General features: G+C 50.4%; 1 protein-coding gene across 3 annotated transcripts; it reads right to left on the bottom strand.

The window, feature by feature from the left end:
* Spint1 (serine peptidase inhibitor, Kunitz type 1) lies at nucleotides 1-12848 on the bottom strand. Of its 3 annotated transcripts, none has more exons than NM_001433377.1 (11): nucleotides 12737-12848; nucleotides 11973-12515; nucleotides 4258-4385; nucleotides 3895-4033; nucleotides 3635-3805; nucleotides 3384-3410; nucleotides 2983-3108; nucleotides 2820-2870; nucleotides 1311-1481; nucleotides 1094-1141; nucleotides 2-745 (listed from the first exon to the last, which is right to left on the bottom strand). In NM_001433377.1, the coding sequence occupies exons 2-11, from the start codon at nucleotides 12427-12429 to the stop codon at nucleotides 540-542; spliced, it is 1524 nt and encodes a 507-aa protein (NP_001420306.1). In that variant the 5' UTR covers nucleotides 12430-12515; nucleotides 12737-12848; the 3' UTR covers nucleotides 2-539.
* Between the last annotated feature and the right edge of the window lie 832 nt (nucleotides 12849-13680).

Genomic DNA, 13680 nt, shown 5'->3' with positions numbered 1-13680 from the left:
TGGACAAACACAACATTTTATTCTTTAATTTAATGTAATTTGTGGTGCCGTGTAGAGCACTGAGGGTGACCATACACACGCTACCACTGAGCTATGACCCTGGGGCCCCAAAAGCAATTATTTACAGCATAAACTACAAAGCCATGTCCTTCAGTGCAGGCCTGTGCAGAGTGGAGGACATCGTGGAAGGCAGTGTGTGGCTTCTGGCCTCCGACTCCACTCACGGCCCTAGCGTCATTGGATGGGGGCAGGCAGCTTTGAACAAGATGAAAAACACAAACTTCCTCTGGCTCCTGGATAAGCAGGTCCTTCTATGTATAGTATTCCTGGCTCAAGGCTGTTGCTTCTCCCAGACTCCTGGGCCTTCTCCAGAACTGGCCTGAGTGCAGCTGAGAGTCCTCTGAGAGGCCCAGAGATCTGTCTCCTGAGACAGAGTAAGTATGCCCAGGAAGAGGTAGAAAGATTCTGGTCCCCAAGTTTTCCCAGGTCTGGCTTCTGTCTTAAGACAGAACCTGGTGAGACTGGCAAGAGTCCCAGGCTCAGAGAGGCTGGGTTGTGTGATTATAGACCAGGTGCTCTGTGTCCTCAGTGGTGGAAACAGTGGAGCTGGCTGGTGTGGGAGGTGGTTGGTGCAGGGGGCTGTGGAAGTTCTTTTTTTGGTTCTTGAAGAAACAGTAGCCCAGGATGGTCAAGACCACTATGATGCAGACGGCCAGCAATACAGCAATAGCTACCTCCACAGAGCCTGGGGGAAGAAGGGCAGAATGAGGTGTTCCTGAGGCCTACCTAGTCTGACGCCCACCACACTCACTCTGTGGAATGGACAAAGACCATGGATGCCCTGTATAGAAGCAGATGAACACCCGACTTAGACCTCCAGAAAAGCTGCTTCCGAAAGCCCAGAGGGGCTCTGACACCTGACACTTGGCAGGCAAGTCACTGTTCCTCTCCTTTACCCATGTCAGGCCTCACTACTCAGCGGTGCACCTCGGGATCCTCTCAGCATGGCTGGGCATTCACAAGCAATCCCATGCTGCCAGTTCCTGAATCGACATCTAGGTATCCACCTGGTGACAGGACAGACTAGGCTTACCTGCACTGGGAACGGAGCTTTCCCTCCGAAGACCGAACACATCCTTCTCTACAAAGTGACACAGAGAAAGCAGTTGGCAAGTCCTTAGACTCAGCTGTTCCAGTGCCACAGCCCCCTGCCACCCTCTGCCACAACCATCAAAGTCACTTATAGAGGAGGGACTAGTCTGGGCCTAGCCAGATCTTCCTCTTCACCCCACCACTGCCACTCTGCTCACTGGAGATGCCACGACAGGACTCAAGACACTGCTGTTCCTTCTCAAAGTTGTTCTTGTTCCCGTAGCAACCACCATAGGTGAAGCGGGCACAGCGTTCACTGAATGGGTTGTAATACCAGCGTGGGATGTTCTCCTTGCAAAATCCAGTGTCTGGCAGCTCTGCACAGTACCCTGTCGTAAGGGAACAGGCAAAGGGGTGGTGAGCCCAAGGAGCCACCCTGCTGCCACCCTTCAGGCCCTACATGACTATCACTCAGCACCCCCTGTGCCAGGATGAGGGCAGATGTGGCTTCACTAAAGGCAAGAGAGACGAACTGGATAATGACCTTAAGCACTAAGAGAACTACTACTTAGACCGTTTTAAAGATACGCTTGGTTATGTTATTTATTTACTTATGTGCATGTGCACATGGAGGTCAGAGGACAACTACCGGAGTTGCTTTTCAGCAGAAGGGATTCCAAGGATCAAACTCAGGGCATCAGGCTTAGAAGCAAGTGCCTATATCGCCATTTAAAAAAAAAACAAACAAAAAAAAAAACCCAAAACATCTTGTTGGCCACATAGTTTTCTTTTTCAATGTAACTTTTCTGTGTCAAGGTCTCTGATTCCTACCACCCAGTGGGCTTCAGGCAAGAAAGAATAACTGGCTTAAGCAGGGGTTCTCAACCTTTGGGGGGATGACCTTTCACCTAAAACCACTGGAAAACAGATGTTTATGTTATGATTCATAATAGTAGCAAAATTAGCTATGAAGTAGCAATGAATAACTTTATGGTTGGAGGTCCCTACAACATGAAGAACTGTATTAGAGGGTTGTAGCAACAGGAAGGTTGACAACCACTGTTGTTGTTGTTGGTGTTTTTTTGTTTTTATTTGTTTGTTACTTTGAGGTAGACTTTCTCTGTGTGGCCCTAACTGTCCTGGCACTCACCCTATAGACAAACAGGCCTTGAACTTGGAGATCTGCCTGGGATTAAAGGCATGCACCGCCATGCCCAGCCAATTTTTTTCTTTAATAGAGACTCTCACTGTGTATCGCAGGCTAGCACTGAGAAGCTGATCTTGAACTTCTGATCTTCCTGCCATAAGCCATCATCACCAGACCATTATCTTTATTTTTAGTACATGTTACATTTGCATGATGGGTAGTTGGGTTTTTTTCCCCTCTCAATCCTCAGAGGTGGTGGGACACGATCCCATTCCTTGCGATGCTAGGTGGGAGGTTTTCAGTGTGTCAAGTCATGGTGGCTTTCCATGCATGACAACACTATAAAATTTCCTGAAGACATATGATTTAGTGATATGTTCCACAAATCTACAGTAATGGGAAAAATCAGGCACCCAGTGACGAGTGGTGTATGGAAAATGAGCTAAGAGAGCTCAGAAGGCCCTGCCTCTGGGTGTCCACAGCCTGTATATAGCAAACCCCCGGGAAACTGCCGGTCGGACGGAGTGGGGACAGCAGTGCCAGAACCTGTTTTGACCCAGAGGAACAGGGAATCTCTCACCTTTGTCACTGAGGAAGTGGATACTCTGAAGTTCATCAAAGCCGCTGCTATCTGCAGAGGTGAAAGCACAGAGGCTAGGGCCAATCACGGGGACCCAGAGGTGTGAGGGAGAGCACTTAGGGTGTCCCCACACCCCTGCCCTATATCCTGTTCCCCAGCTCACATTTTTCACAAGTGGCCTCATCGGAGCCATCAGGGCAGTCAGGCGTGTCATCACACTCCAGGAAGCCGTCGATACAGCAGCCATTGCTGCACTGGAACTGCGTGCTATGGCAGCTGCCGGTGCACACTGGATGGGGGTGAGGTGATGCTCAGGCACAGAGTGTGTGAGAAGGGACCATCATCTACCTGGGCCTCCCCACGAGCCTACTGTTCACCAACCCAGCTCCCCCATCTGTAAACTGGGCCGATCCTGACAGGAAGCTGATGAGGTGGAAGGCTCAGATGTTTGGATACCGAGGTGGTGGGAGCTGAGTAAATGCAGGCTTTACAGGGGCATGGTTATCATGTGAGCTGAAGACCAAGACATGGGGGAGGAAATAAGGAAAGAAAAGTAAAACGCACCTGGATGATGCCTTTTAGGTGAGATTCCTAGGGGGAAAAAACAGAGGAATAATAGGGGGCATGGATAATAGTAGTAGTAGTAGTAGTAGTAGTAGTAGTAGTAGTAGTAATAATAATAATAATAATAATAATAATAATAATAATAATAATAATAAGGATGATGGGAAGTCCACTTCCCTGGCCAGAAAAACTACCCACCCTGGGCAAAGTCACCTGAGCTCTAAAGCTGCCTCACATCTTGTGAGACCCACCTTTCACATCCTTGCAGGCTAGCATGCACTCTTCCTCACGAAGGTAGTTGTTCTTGTTGCCTAGGCAACCTCCAAAAGTGAAACTTTTGCAGATCTGTTCCTTGGGGTCATAGTACCAGCGTGGGAAGGAGCCCCGGCAGCGGCCCACCTTGTAGGATGCGAGGCAATAATCTAGACAGAGGAGAACTTGTGTATTAGGACTAGAGGGTCATCAGTGGGGTCAGGGGAGCTCCAGGCACCTCGTGTCCTCCCCCAGTCACCTTCCGTCTGCTCGGCAGTTAGCACGGTGATAGTCAGGTTGACTGTTTCCTCTAGCTGGTCTGAGTCGGTTCTTGTCAGTTGGAACAGGTAGGTTCCCTCCTTAAGTCCCCACAGCTCAACTTCTTCTGGATGGTTTCTCTATACACAACACTGGTCATGAGGCTTGGCCACTTCCTGATGTTGTCTGACAACCACAGGTCCTCACGGCCATGCCCCACTACCCTCAGGAGAGCACACAGACTGGCTATCAAAGGAATCCTGCTCTCTTCTCTAGTCAACACCAAATGAGCCAGCGGTTGGCCTACGGCCCCTGAAGGAGTCCTAGGAGGCTGTGGGGAAGGCCGGGAATCTCAGTGTCTCACCTTAACACTGACATCTTGGTCACCTTGCAGTAGATGCCAGTCTGTGTTGTCTGCATCTCTCAGTACCAGGGGCTTCTGCAGCTGCACCTTCAAGTCTATGCCCATCCAGATTCGAGGGATCCGGGAACCTGAGAGAAATGGAAGTAAAATTAACCATCGTTAGACTAAGGCTCTCTTGGTAAACGAGAGGGGTGGTGGCCAACCTAGGACTCAGTGGCCTGCATAGGCACAAGGAGGGCTCTCAACAAAGCCAGAACCTTGCCCTCTCTGCAGCTGCATTATGAGTAGCTGCATTATGAGTGGCTGAAGCAAGTAACTGAGTGCTATGTGCTAGATTATCTAATCCCATTTAGGGGGAAAAAAATCTGCCGGTGTGCGTGCACACTGGGTCGGGGGATGAGTCTGTTCTTATTTTCCACAATAAGCAGGTGACTACTTGAAAAAGTTAAAGCAACAATTTCTTCTAAAGCCAATCAAAACAGCACGTGATAAAAAAGCCATCTTTCCTCTGGGGCTCCAGGTCTAGCTCCGTGGGTGGGCTGCTTGCTTAGCACTGGCATTCAGCAGGGTGAGATTCCCTAGTGCTAAATAAAATAGTGGTGGCACAGGCCTGCAATTCCTGCAGTCAGAAGGTGAGGCCGGAGGTTCAGAAGGTTGTCCTAGGATAACAGAAAGTCTGAACTCAGCCTAGGATGGATAAGACGACCCTTTGACAAACAGATAGGCATACAGGTACTTATGGGTGGAATGGTCCTGGGAGATGGCTCAGTGGTTAAGAACACTGGCTCTTGGGTTGGGGATTTAGCTCAGTGGTAGAGCGCTTGCCTAGCAAGCTCAAGGCCCTGGGTTCGGTCCCCAGCTCCGAAAAAAAGAAAACAAAAAACAAAAAACAAAAAACACTGGCTCTTGTCCCACACAACAGCTCAGAACCATCCATAAGTTGCAGGTTTTCTGATGCCCTCTTCTGGCCTCCATGGGCACCAGGCACATAAGTCGTACAGGGTGCCTCTGCCATCAACTTCGAGGAATTTCCAAGAGCCATACTCTTCCCGGACTTGACAGTTTGAGGCTTCCTTCACCTGAGAGCTAGGGGTCTGTCCTGTCAGAGAGATAAGCTCAGAAATGGACTCCTGCTAAAACTGGGGTGGACGCCCCCCATCCTTGCACCCACAGAATCTCTAGAACCCATGAATATGGCCTTATTTGGAAGGAGTCTTTGCATAACTGATGGCGTAAAGGACTTCTAGGACATTACCCGGGATAACTGACATTGTAAAAAACCCAAGTGGCACAGCGCTGAGCTATCCACTCACATGAGCAAGGCCCTCCATCTCGCCAGGGTTAGGACAGTGCCAAGCAGAATAGGACACGAGAACAAGGATGGGGAGAATGCTCTATTACTAAAGTGTTCCCTTGCAAGCATAAAGACTTGAGTTCAATTCCCAGAACCCATATAAAAAAGCTGGATGAAATGTCATGCACTTACAGTCTAGTGCTGGCTGGGGAGACAAAGACAGGAGGATATCTGGGGAACATTGGCTGGCCAGCCTAGCCTACTTGGTAAATTCCAGACCAGTGAGAAATCCATCCTCAGACAAAAACTAAAAGGTGGATAGCACTGAGGACGCCTGAGATTGTCCTCTGACCTTCACACACACATCCATACACAAATATGTACATCCACACACACATTCCATGCACAAATGTCTGGTCCACACACACCGCAAAAAGCAAGAGATGGAGAAGCTGGCCCCGGGGGCACCCATTTCCAATCTTTGCACTTGAGAGCCTGAGACAAGAGAATAATGAAATTTGGACCAGTTTTTCTATGCATGTTAGCTTTCACTACACAGCAAGATCCTGTCTCAAAACCAAAACCAAACCAAAAACACAAAAAAGGAAAAATATGCCCTGTCCATGTGCACAAGCCCACATTCATACGTACAGACACAATTATTTGTATTTGAGCCAGGGTCTCACTGTGCATCCCTGGCTGGCCTAGAATCCACTACAGAGACTGGCCTTGAATTCACAGAAATAGACCACCTCTACTTCCCATGTGCCACCACAATTGGTTATGCAAATTAAAAAACAAAGACCCAGAATCATGAGGTGATATGAGGGAGGAGACGGTGGCAGGGTGGGGTGTCAGAGGAAGGGTAAGCTCTCAACAGAAGGCAAGGCAGATTTTGTTTTCACTTTTTTTCTTGATTATGGGGAACGGGGTGTTTGTAAACTGTGCTGAAGAGTTGGCTCAGTTAGTAAGGTGTCTGTCATGAAAGCAGGAGGTTCTGAGTTCAAATCCTCAGTGTGAAAAGAGGCAGGTGGATCTATCTCTGTGAGTCTAAGGCCAGTTTAGGCTGTGTAGTGAGATCTTGTCTCAAAAAGCAAAACGAACAAATAATTCTTTATTTATTAAGTTACAAATAAAGGAATAATTAAGGGAAGTACTTGATATCCACCACATGCAGGTGTACATGTGAACCTAACTACACACGTGTGCACATACATTCCACACATGCACACACACTAAAGCAATAATGACAACGAAGAGAATTAAAGTGAAAAGGAACTAGGAATCTGCAGAGCTGCTTCTGTGGACAGTAAGGAGGCCAGACTGAGACAAACCTCGAGGTTTTCTAAACACTAAGTCAGAGTGCTTGGATACACCAGGAGCACAGTCAAACAGCGATACAGGAAGAGACCGGACAGTGAAAGTGAGCGGTGGAGTGGAGTTATGGGAGCCTGGCTACCCTAGTCCTTGACGTCCGTAATGCACATGAGGTCCAAGATGTGGGAGGGACCTGGGGTAGCCTTGCCCTGGGCATCAGCATTTAAATATCTGATTGAAAGAGTTTTTATAAAGAAGGCTGACAGGTGGACAAGGGCAAGAGGTTCAGGATCGATGTAACAGGAGAGGTCTGAGTCACAGGGTAGCCAGGGGAAGTAAAGAAAGATCAGAGAAACACCTGTAAGCAGACACTCCCAGCTTCTCTTGAAAGGCTCTGGGAAAGGGGAAGGAAGACAGAGGGCTAAGCAGAAGAGAAACCAGACTAAGAAAGAAGTGTGCTCCATCCACAGAAAAGCTGAATCTAAGCCACGCTGCACACATACTGGCTCAGAGGGAGATGAGTGTGGGTGTTCCAGTGAGGCCAGGGCTGGAGACAGACGTGGGGACATACTAATTTAGGGGCTGTAGTGAGCGTGTGCCGGACACTGGGGCAGGCTACATCAGGCATTAGTTAGCATGGGTGGGTAGAATTCAGACTAACCTTCCGTCCTATCCTAAAAAAAAGAAAAAAAGCAGGATAAAAAACAGGGAAAAGGGGGCTGGGGATTTAGCTCAGTGGTAGAGCGCTTACCTAGGAAGCGCAAGGCCCTGGGTTCGGTCCCCAGCTCCGAAAAAAAAAAAAAAAAAAAGAACCAAAAAAAAAAAAAAAACAGGGAAAAGAAGGTCAGCTTTTGTGAAATGTGAAAATTTGGTAAAATAAACTCTGGGCAGGAGGTGTAGTTCTGTGGCAGAGTGGCAGAGTGCTCTGGCTTGCACAAGGCCTGGGCTCGAACCCACTGGGATCAGTCTTGCCCCTACTTATACGTCACCCATGGCTGCTTTTCCATCGCCACAGTGTATGGCACAGAAGGCCTAAAATATTTACCATCAAGACCACTTCCCTTTGTAACCTGCAGGTTCACTCTCACTGGATGAGAAAATTTGACACACGAGAGGTATGGCTGGGTTTTTATCTAACATAAGTGCTGGGAACTGAACTCTGGCGTCGTGATTCAGTTTTTAAGTGTTAAAAGTGAGATTTGAACCCAGGGCTGTCTCTCTTCATGGCTCACACTCTTATCTAAAATGCCACTTTCGAGCCAGTAAGACGGCTCAGCAGGGGAAGGTAAATGCCACCAAGCTTGACCTGAGCTTGATCCCCAGGATCCACACAGCGAAGAGAACAGATCCTGTACATTACCCTCTGACCTCTATGAGGAGAAAGCACACCTTGACAAATAACCAAAGAAATGCAAAACCAAACCAAACCAACAACACACCAAACATCCCCAGCGTTCCTTAGAGTAAAGGCATGTCTTCACTAGAGTGGGAAAGGGGTGGAGAGGAGAGAATCTCTTAAAGACAGTATTTTCCTCTCTCTCTGATTTAGACAGAGTCTCACTATGTAACCTGACCTGAAACTTACTGTGTGGTCCAGTCTGGCTTTCAGACTTGAATGCCTCAGCCTCCCCAGAGCTGAGATTCGAACCATCATGTCAGGTGGAAGTATTTAAATTCATCTCCTTCCTAAACTTTGCCTTAGGGTTTATTAGTATTACCTTACATTTGTTTGTTTAGTATGTATGTATATGCTGTGTATGTGTTGTGGGCAGGGGCATGCCAAGGCATGTGTGTGGAGGTCAGCATATGGCGGTCAGTTTCCACCCTCTACCAAGTAGGCACTGGAGATCAAACTCAGGTTGCCAGTCTTGGTGGCAAGCACCTTTACCCACTCAGCCATCTTGGCAGCCTGGTTTTATTGTTGTTCAAACAGCATCACAGTATTCAATTAAAAGATGTGCTGACATACATGAAAGTTGTTTCCAGTTCTTCATTATTATAAATAATACTGGGGAGCTATTGCACAAATGTATACATTAAGCCTACAATGTATATATTAAGCCTACAATAGAATTGTATCAAGGGTGGCTCTACAGAGGGTTATGTGGCATGTAAGAGTGCTCAAAGAGCAACAAGATAAGGCCAGCTGTAGGGGCTGAGTCATAGAGATGAGAAGACTATGTGACAGGGTAATGGACAGGAGAGACAAGGTTTCACAGGGACTCAGGGAGAAGTCAGGGTTGGCGGGCCTAGTGTCATAGGTCTGTAATTCCAATTACTGGAAAGACAGGCAGAAGGATCTAAGTTCAAGAACTATGTGGGCTACAGAGCTAGTTCAATGTCTGCCTAGTGGGAACCCCATCTCAAAGTTTTGCAAAAAGGGCCAGGGGTGTGGCTTGGTCGTGGGTCCTTGCTTAGTATGTGAGGTTAGATTCAGGGTAAAAGAAACAAAGAAAAAAAGGGGTCAAAGAGAAAGCAGGGAACAAGGACACAAAAAACGGGGCTGGGGATTTAGCTCAGTGGTAGAGCGCTTACCTAGGAAGTGCAAGGCCCTGGGTTGGGTCCCCAGCTCCGGAAAAAAAGAACCAAAAAAAAAAAAAAAAAAAAAAAAGAAGGAGGACACAAAAAGGTAGGGAAGCAAGACGGCAAAAGAAGAACAGAAAGTGGTTGCTTGGAAACAGTGCTGCCAGTGGCTGGGCAGTATTGACCAGACCCTGGGCGATAAGCCTAGATCAGGCGGAACCAAATGACAGGCAGGCATCAGACTCTGAATGAGGAACAGCTTCCCCCACCCCACCCAGCGCATATCTGCTTGCCCCAAGACCAAGGGGCAAATGCCCCACCCTACCTACCACTCCCTTCTTCCTATCCTAGAGAGAGCAAAGGGCTGGAATCACAATAAAACCAGGCCTCAGGACATATCCAGGGAACTGCAGGCTCCTCCTCCTAGGTCACCAGGCCATGGTGAGGGGACACAGGTACAGGGGAGAGAAGGACAAGTTACTGGCCTGGAGTCTTCTTGCCTGGCCTAGCCACAAGCTGGGAAAAGGGATTCAAGCCACCCATTCTGGGATGGATTCGTTCAACCAACAGCTTAGGTTTCCTGACACATCCCCTCTAATCTCTTGGCTGACAGCAGAGCCACTGACAAGCAGCTCCTGGACCTCCTAAAGTATCCCTGAGCCTGCAATGGCCTGAAGTGCACACAACACCCGAGCCCTACCCAGCTCCTCAAATGTTCCAGGAAATCCCCATTCTAGCCCATCTCACGCCAAATGGAGCACTCTTGGGATTTCCGAAAGAGGAAGGCTGGCCCTAGGACTAAGTAGCCCAGGTCCAGAGACTCAGACCACAACCAATAGGAGTCATCACCACCTACTATAATGCTGTTTCCTTGTAGAACAGGCTCCAAACCTAACCAAGTAAGACACTATGGACCAACCTACCTCACAGACAGCATCCTCCACCTTCCAGAATCCTCACCTCAAGTCTTCCCAGAGATCAAGAGAGAAGAGCAGACCCTTGGTCTACAATAGGTACTAGCTCAGAAAACAAGCCTGGAGAGAAAGGTGTCTGTTGTGTTAACCCTATCCTGTTCCCTGCACTCCACACTTTGGTTCTATTAGCTGCTGGGTTACCATCCATTTGAGGGCTAGTGTTCTACTAGAGAGGTGGTCCTATGTGAAACACAACAGTACTTCTGGAGTAGGCCCCTGAGGTGAGGTCTAGGCTTACCATTTAGGGATGTTATCCTGGGCAAACAACTTTTTTCATTTCTTTTCCCCTCTCTCTCTCTCTCTCTCTCTCTCTCTCTCTCTCTTTTCCAGAACCCCATCATCTCTCTTTTTTTAAACAGGGTTTCTCTGTGTTGCCCTGGATGTCCTGGAACTCACTCTGTAAACCAGGCTGGCCTTGGACTCAGAGATCTGCCTGCCTCTGCCTCCAAAGTGTTGGAGTTAAAGATGTGCACCACTATACCGGCAAATAATTTAACAGAGGAGGCTGTTTCCTACTACTCTAAAGAGCAGGTACAAGTAGCACCTCTTCCAGAGAGTGGGGACAGCGGGGACCTGCACAATGAGTAAAATGTGAAGAGGCAGCAGAAGTTATAACTGTGACCCACCCCTGTCCCAAACCCGGCAAACCGAATGGGCAGAGAGAATGACCAGGCTGGTGCAGCCCTGCTCACAGTCTACTGCCCAGTCAGCCAGTCAGTCCTAAGACTAAAGAGGAGGATCCTCGATCCCCACTTTGCCTCCTCTCCGGAGTAAACAAGGTGAACAGACAGCCAGGCCTACCATAGCCCAAGCAGGTACAGCCCTACTTGGCTCACGTGGACAGGCACACACACCTGCTGGGGCAGCTGACATCCCTCACCTACCAGATACACATACCAGCAAGTTGACTCACCCCAACAGCCCTCCTCACCCCTCACCAGAGAGCTTCTAGGAGACTGGACCCACAACACAGTCCCCCTCCCTCAGGAAAACCTTTGCCTGCGTTTGTCTGTATTGTCTGGGGCCTGGTTATATCATTGGTTCACCTGCAAAAGGCCAATCTATTCCCCGGGCAGAGCCACTAATCTGTCCCTTATCCAGCACGGGAGGAGACCCATGGACAGGCTCATTCTGTTAAGGCCTCAAACAGCCCACGGCAAGGCTTGGTCAGGGTGCCTTTCTTTTTTTTTTTTTTTTTTTTTTGGTTCTTTTTTTTCGGAGCTGGGGACCGAACCCAGGGCCTTGCGCTTCCTAGGCAAGCGCTCTACCATTGAGCTAAATCCCCAGCCCCTAGGGTGTCTTTCTAGTCACTTGGGCGCATCAACATTCCCTGACTCGGCCTATCAGGGACAGAGGTAGTGAAACCTAGAAAGTCACATCAATTCTCCCATAGGCACAGCCCGTCTGTAATCAACTCTGAACACCCTGACTTCAGGAGCCAGAACCTGGACCCTGAGAAGCTGTCCCTCTCCAATCCCCCATTCCCTTTGTTTACTAAATACTGCCTACTTCAAAGGCAGTCGACAAAGGAAGGGCTCTCCTCCCTAACTCCTTTTTGCCAAGTCTCCATAACCTGCCTATCCGTTCAGGCCAGCAACCTTCCTCACCTCCAAAGCCTCGAGTTCGCAGCTCGCGGTAGGAGTTGTAAAGATCTTGGGTAAGATAGTTGATGAAGCCGTCCTTCGGAGCGAATTTGCACACGAAGTTCTGCTCATACAGGCAGTTCATGAGGAAGCAGGCAGAGATGGCGTCCTCGCCTCCGTCCGGCTGCAGCTCCACCAGCGCCAGGTTACAGTTTTGGGTGGTGCAGCAGGCACGCACGCAGTCCCAGCCGCGGTGCACCGTCGGGGAACCCAGGAAGGTGGCCCCGTTGCTGACTGAAGCTTCGGTGTCCAACACAAAAGCCGGCACCCCGCTGGTAAAGCGGTTCAAGCAGGCGGCTCCCCCGGAAAACTCAGGGGGTGCGGACGGCAGCTCGGTCTCAGTGCCCTGGAGACCAAGCGCGCAAAGGAGCCATACGCAGACCGTAGAGATGCTGGCCTGCGCCAGGCGGCGGGCCGCCATCGTGCTCCCAGGGGCCGTCGCCCTCCTCCCCAAGGCGGGAGTCACCTTCACAGTGCGGGCCTCTGGGTTCCGAGGGTGCTTGTGACCTGAGAGGGGAGGAGACACAAGAGACGCACCTGATCAGCTCGGGTAGTGGCGCGGGGCACTGGGAACGAGGAGGCGCACGCGGGCCTATCCGTCCACGCACACTCGAACCCGACGTCGGGCAGAGCACCGCTCGGGAGCTCGCGTACCCCAACACAGAGCGGATGTCCGCCAAACACGCTCGGACCCCGCTGGGCCTCCGCCTACCGTCCGCCCAGGCTACCTGCGCAGGTGAACGGGGTGGGCCCGCCGAAGATCCCGCCCGGCTTCCGCTCGGCTCTGGGTGCGCGGACGATTGGCTGCCTCTTCCCCGCTCCCTAGTTTCTGGTGAAACTGAGTCAGAGCGCGGGGCGGGACTGGCATTAACCCCTGCGCCGCCGGCCCCGCCCACACCGGGCGCGCTCCCACCCCTCCTGCCCAGCAGAACTTCCGGCTGGACCCGCCCGGCCACTCCGCCACCCCAGACCCAGCCGCAGCGCCGGTGGTATCCGGACGCCCGGCGGCGTGGGTGAGGCTCGCGTGCCCTGGAGGCGGCTCTACACTGGCTCCACCGAGTCCAGCCACTCGTTGGGTCTCAGAACACCAGAAGTGCATCCCGAAAGCCCACAATGGGCCACGACGCCACTGCAAGGTGGCGCAGGTGCGGCAGCCTCCGGCCTTCCTATCCGGTTAGAGCCCGCATTCCTTGCCCTTGGCTAGAGGCGTTTGGGAAGGGGTTGGAAGAGAAATGTCGGGGAAAGCTTATGCAAACGATTTCGCTGTCTGTGGCCTGCCCTTGAGACACTATTTCCAGTTTTCCAGTGAGAAGAGAGCCCCGAAGTTGGGTAGGCTGAATTTGTGAAAACCAGCTCCTGGGATGCGTGCTTCACTGGTGCAGTTCAGGACAGCCCTTCCTTCTGCGGTAGTTGGCCAACAGGTGATTCCTGGTATCCTGGCTTCCCTGTTTCACCCATAGGAGTTCATTCCCTTTTGTTTGGGCCTCTCCCTCATTTGTATTAACATTTCCTTTTGAACTCTTCTCCCTTTATTGGTAAGTTGCCCCCTTTCCTGAATCTCAGGTTTACTCTCCCATCCCAAGGGGAACTCCCCATGAGTAGTGGACCACTCTCTTCCCCATAAATTCCCGTTTTGGACACCTGGAGGCTCCAGCTCACTGAAGGGTTGAGT

This window comes from Rattus norvegicus, chromosome 3 (assembly GCF_021556685.1).
Source record: "Rattus norvegicus strain SHRSP/BbbUtx chromosome 3, alternate assembly SHRSP_T2T, whole genome shotgun sequence".
In the NCBI taxonomy this organism is placed as follows: Eukaryota; Metazoa; Chordata; class Mammalia; order Rodentia; family Muridae; genus Rattus; species Rattus norvegicus.
This window is presented reverse-complemented; position numbering and strand designations above follow the sequence as displayed.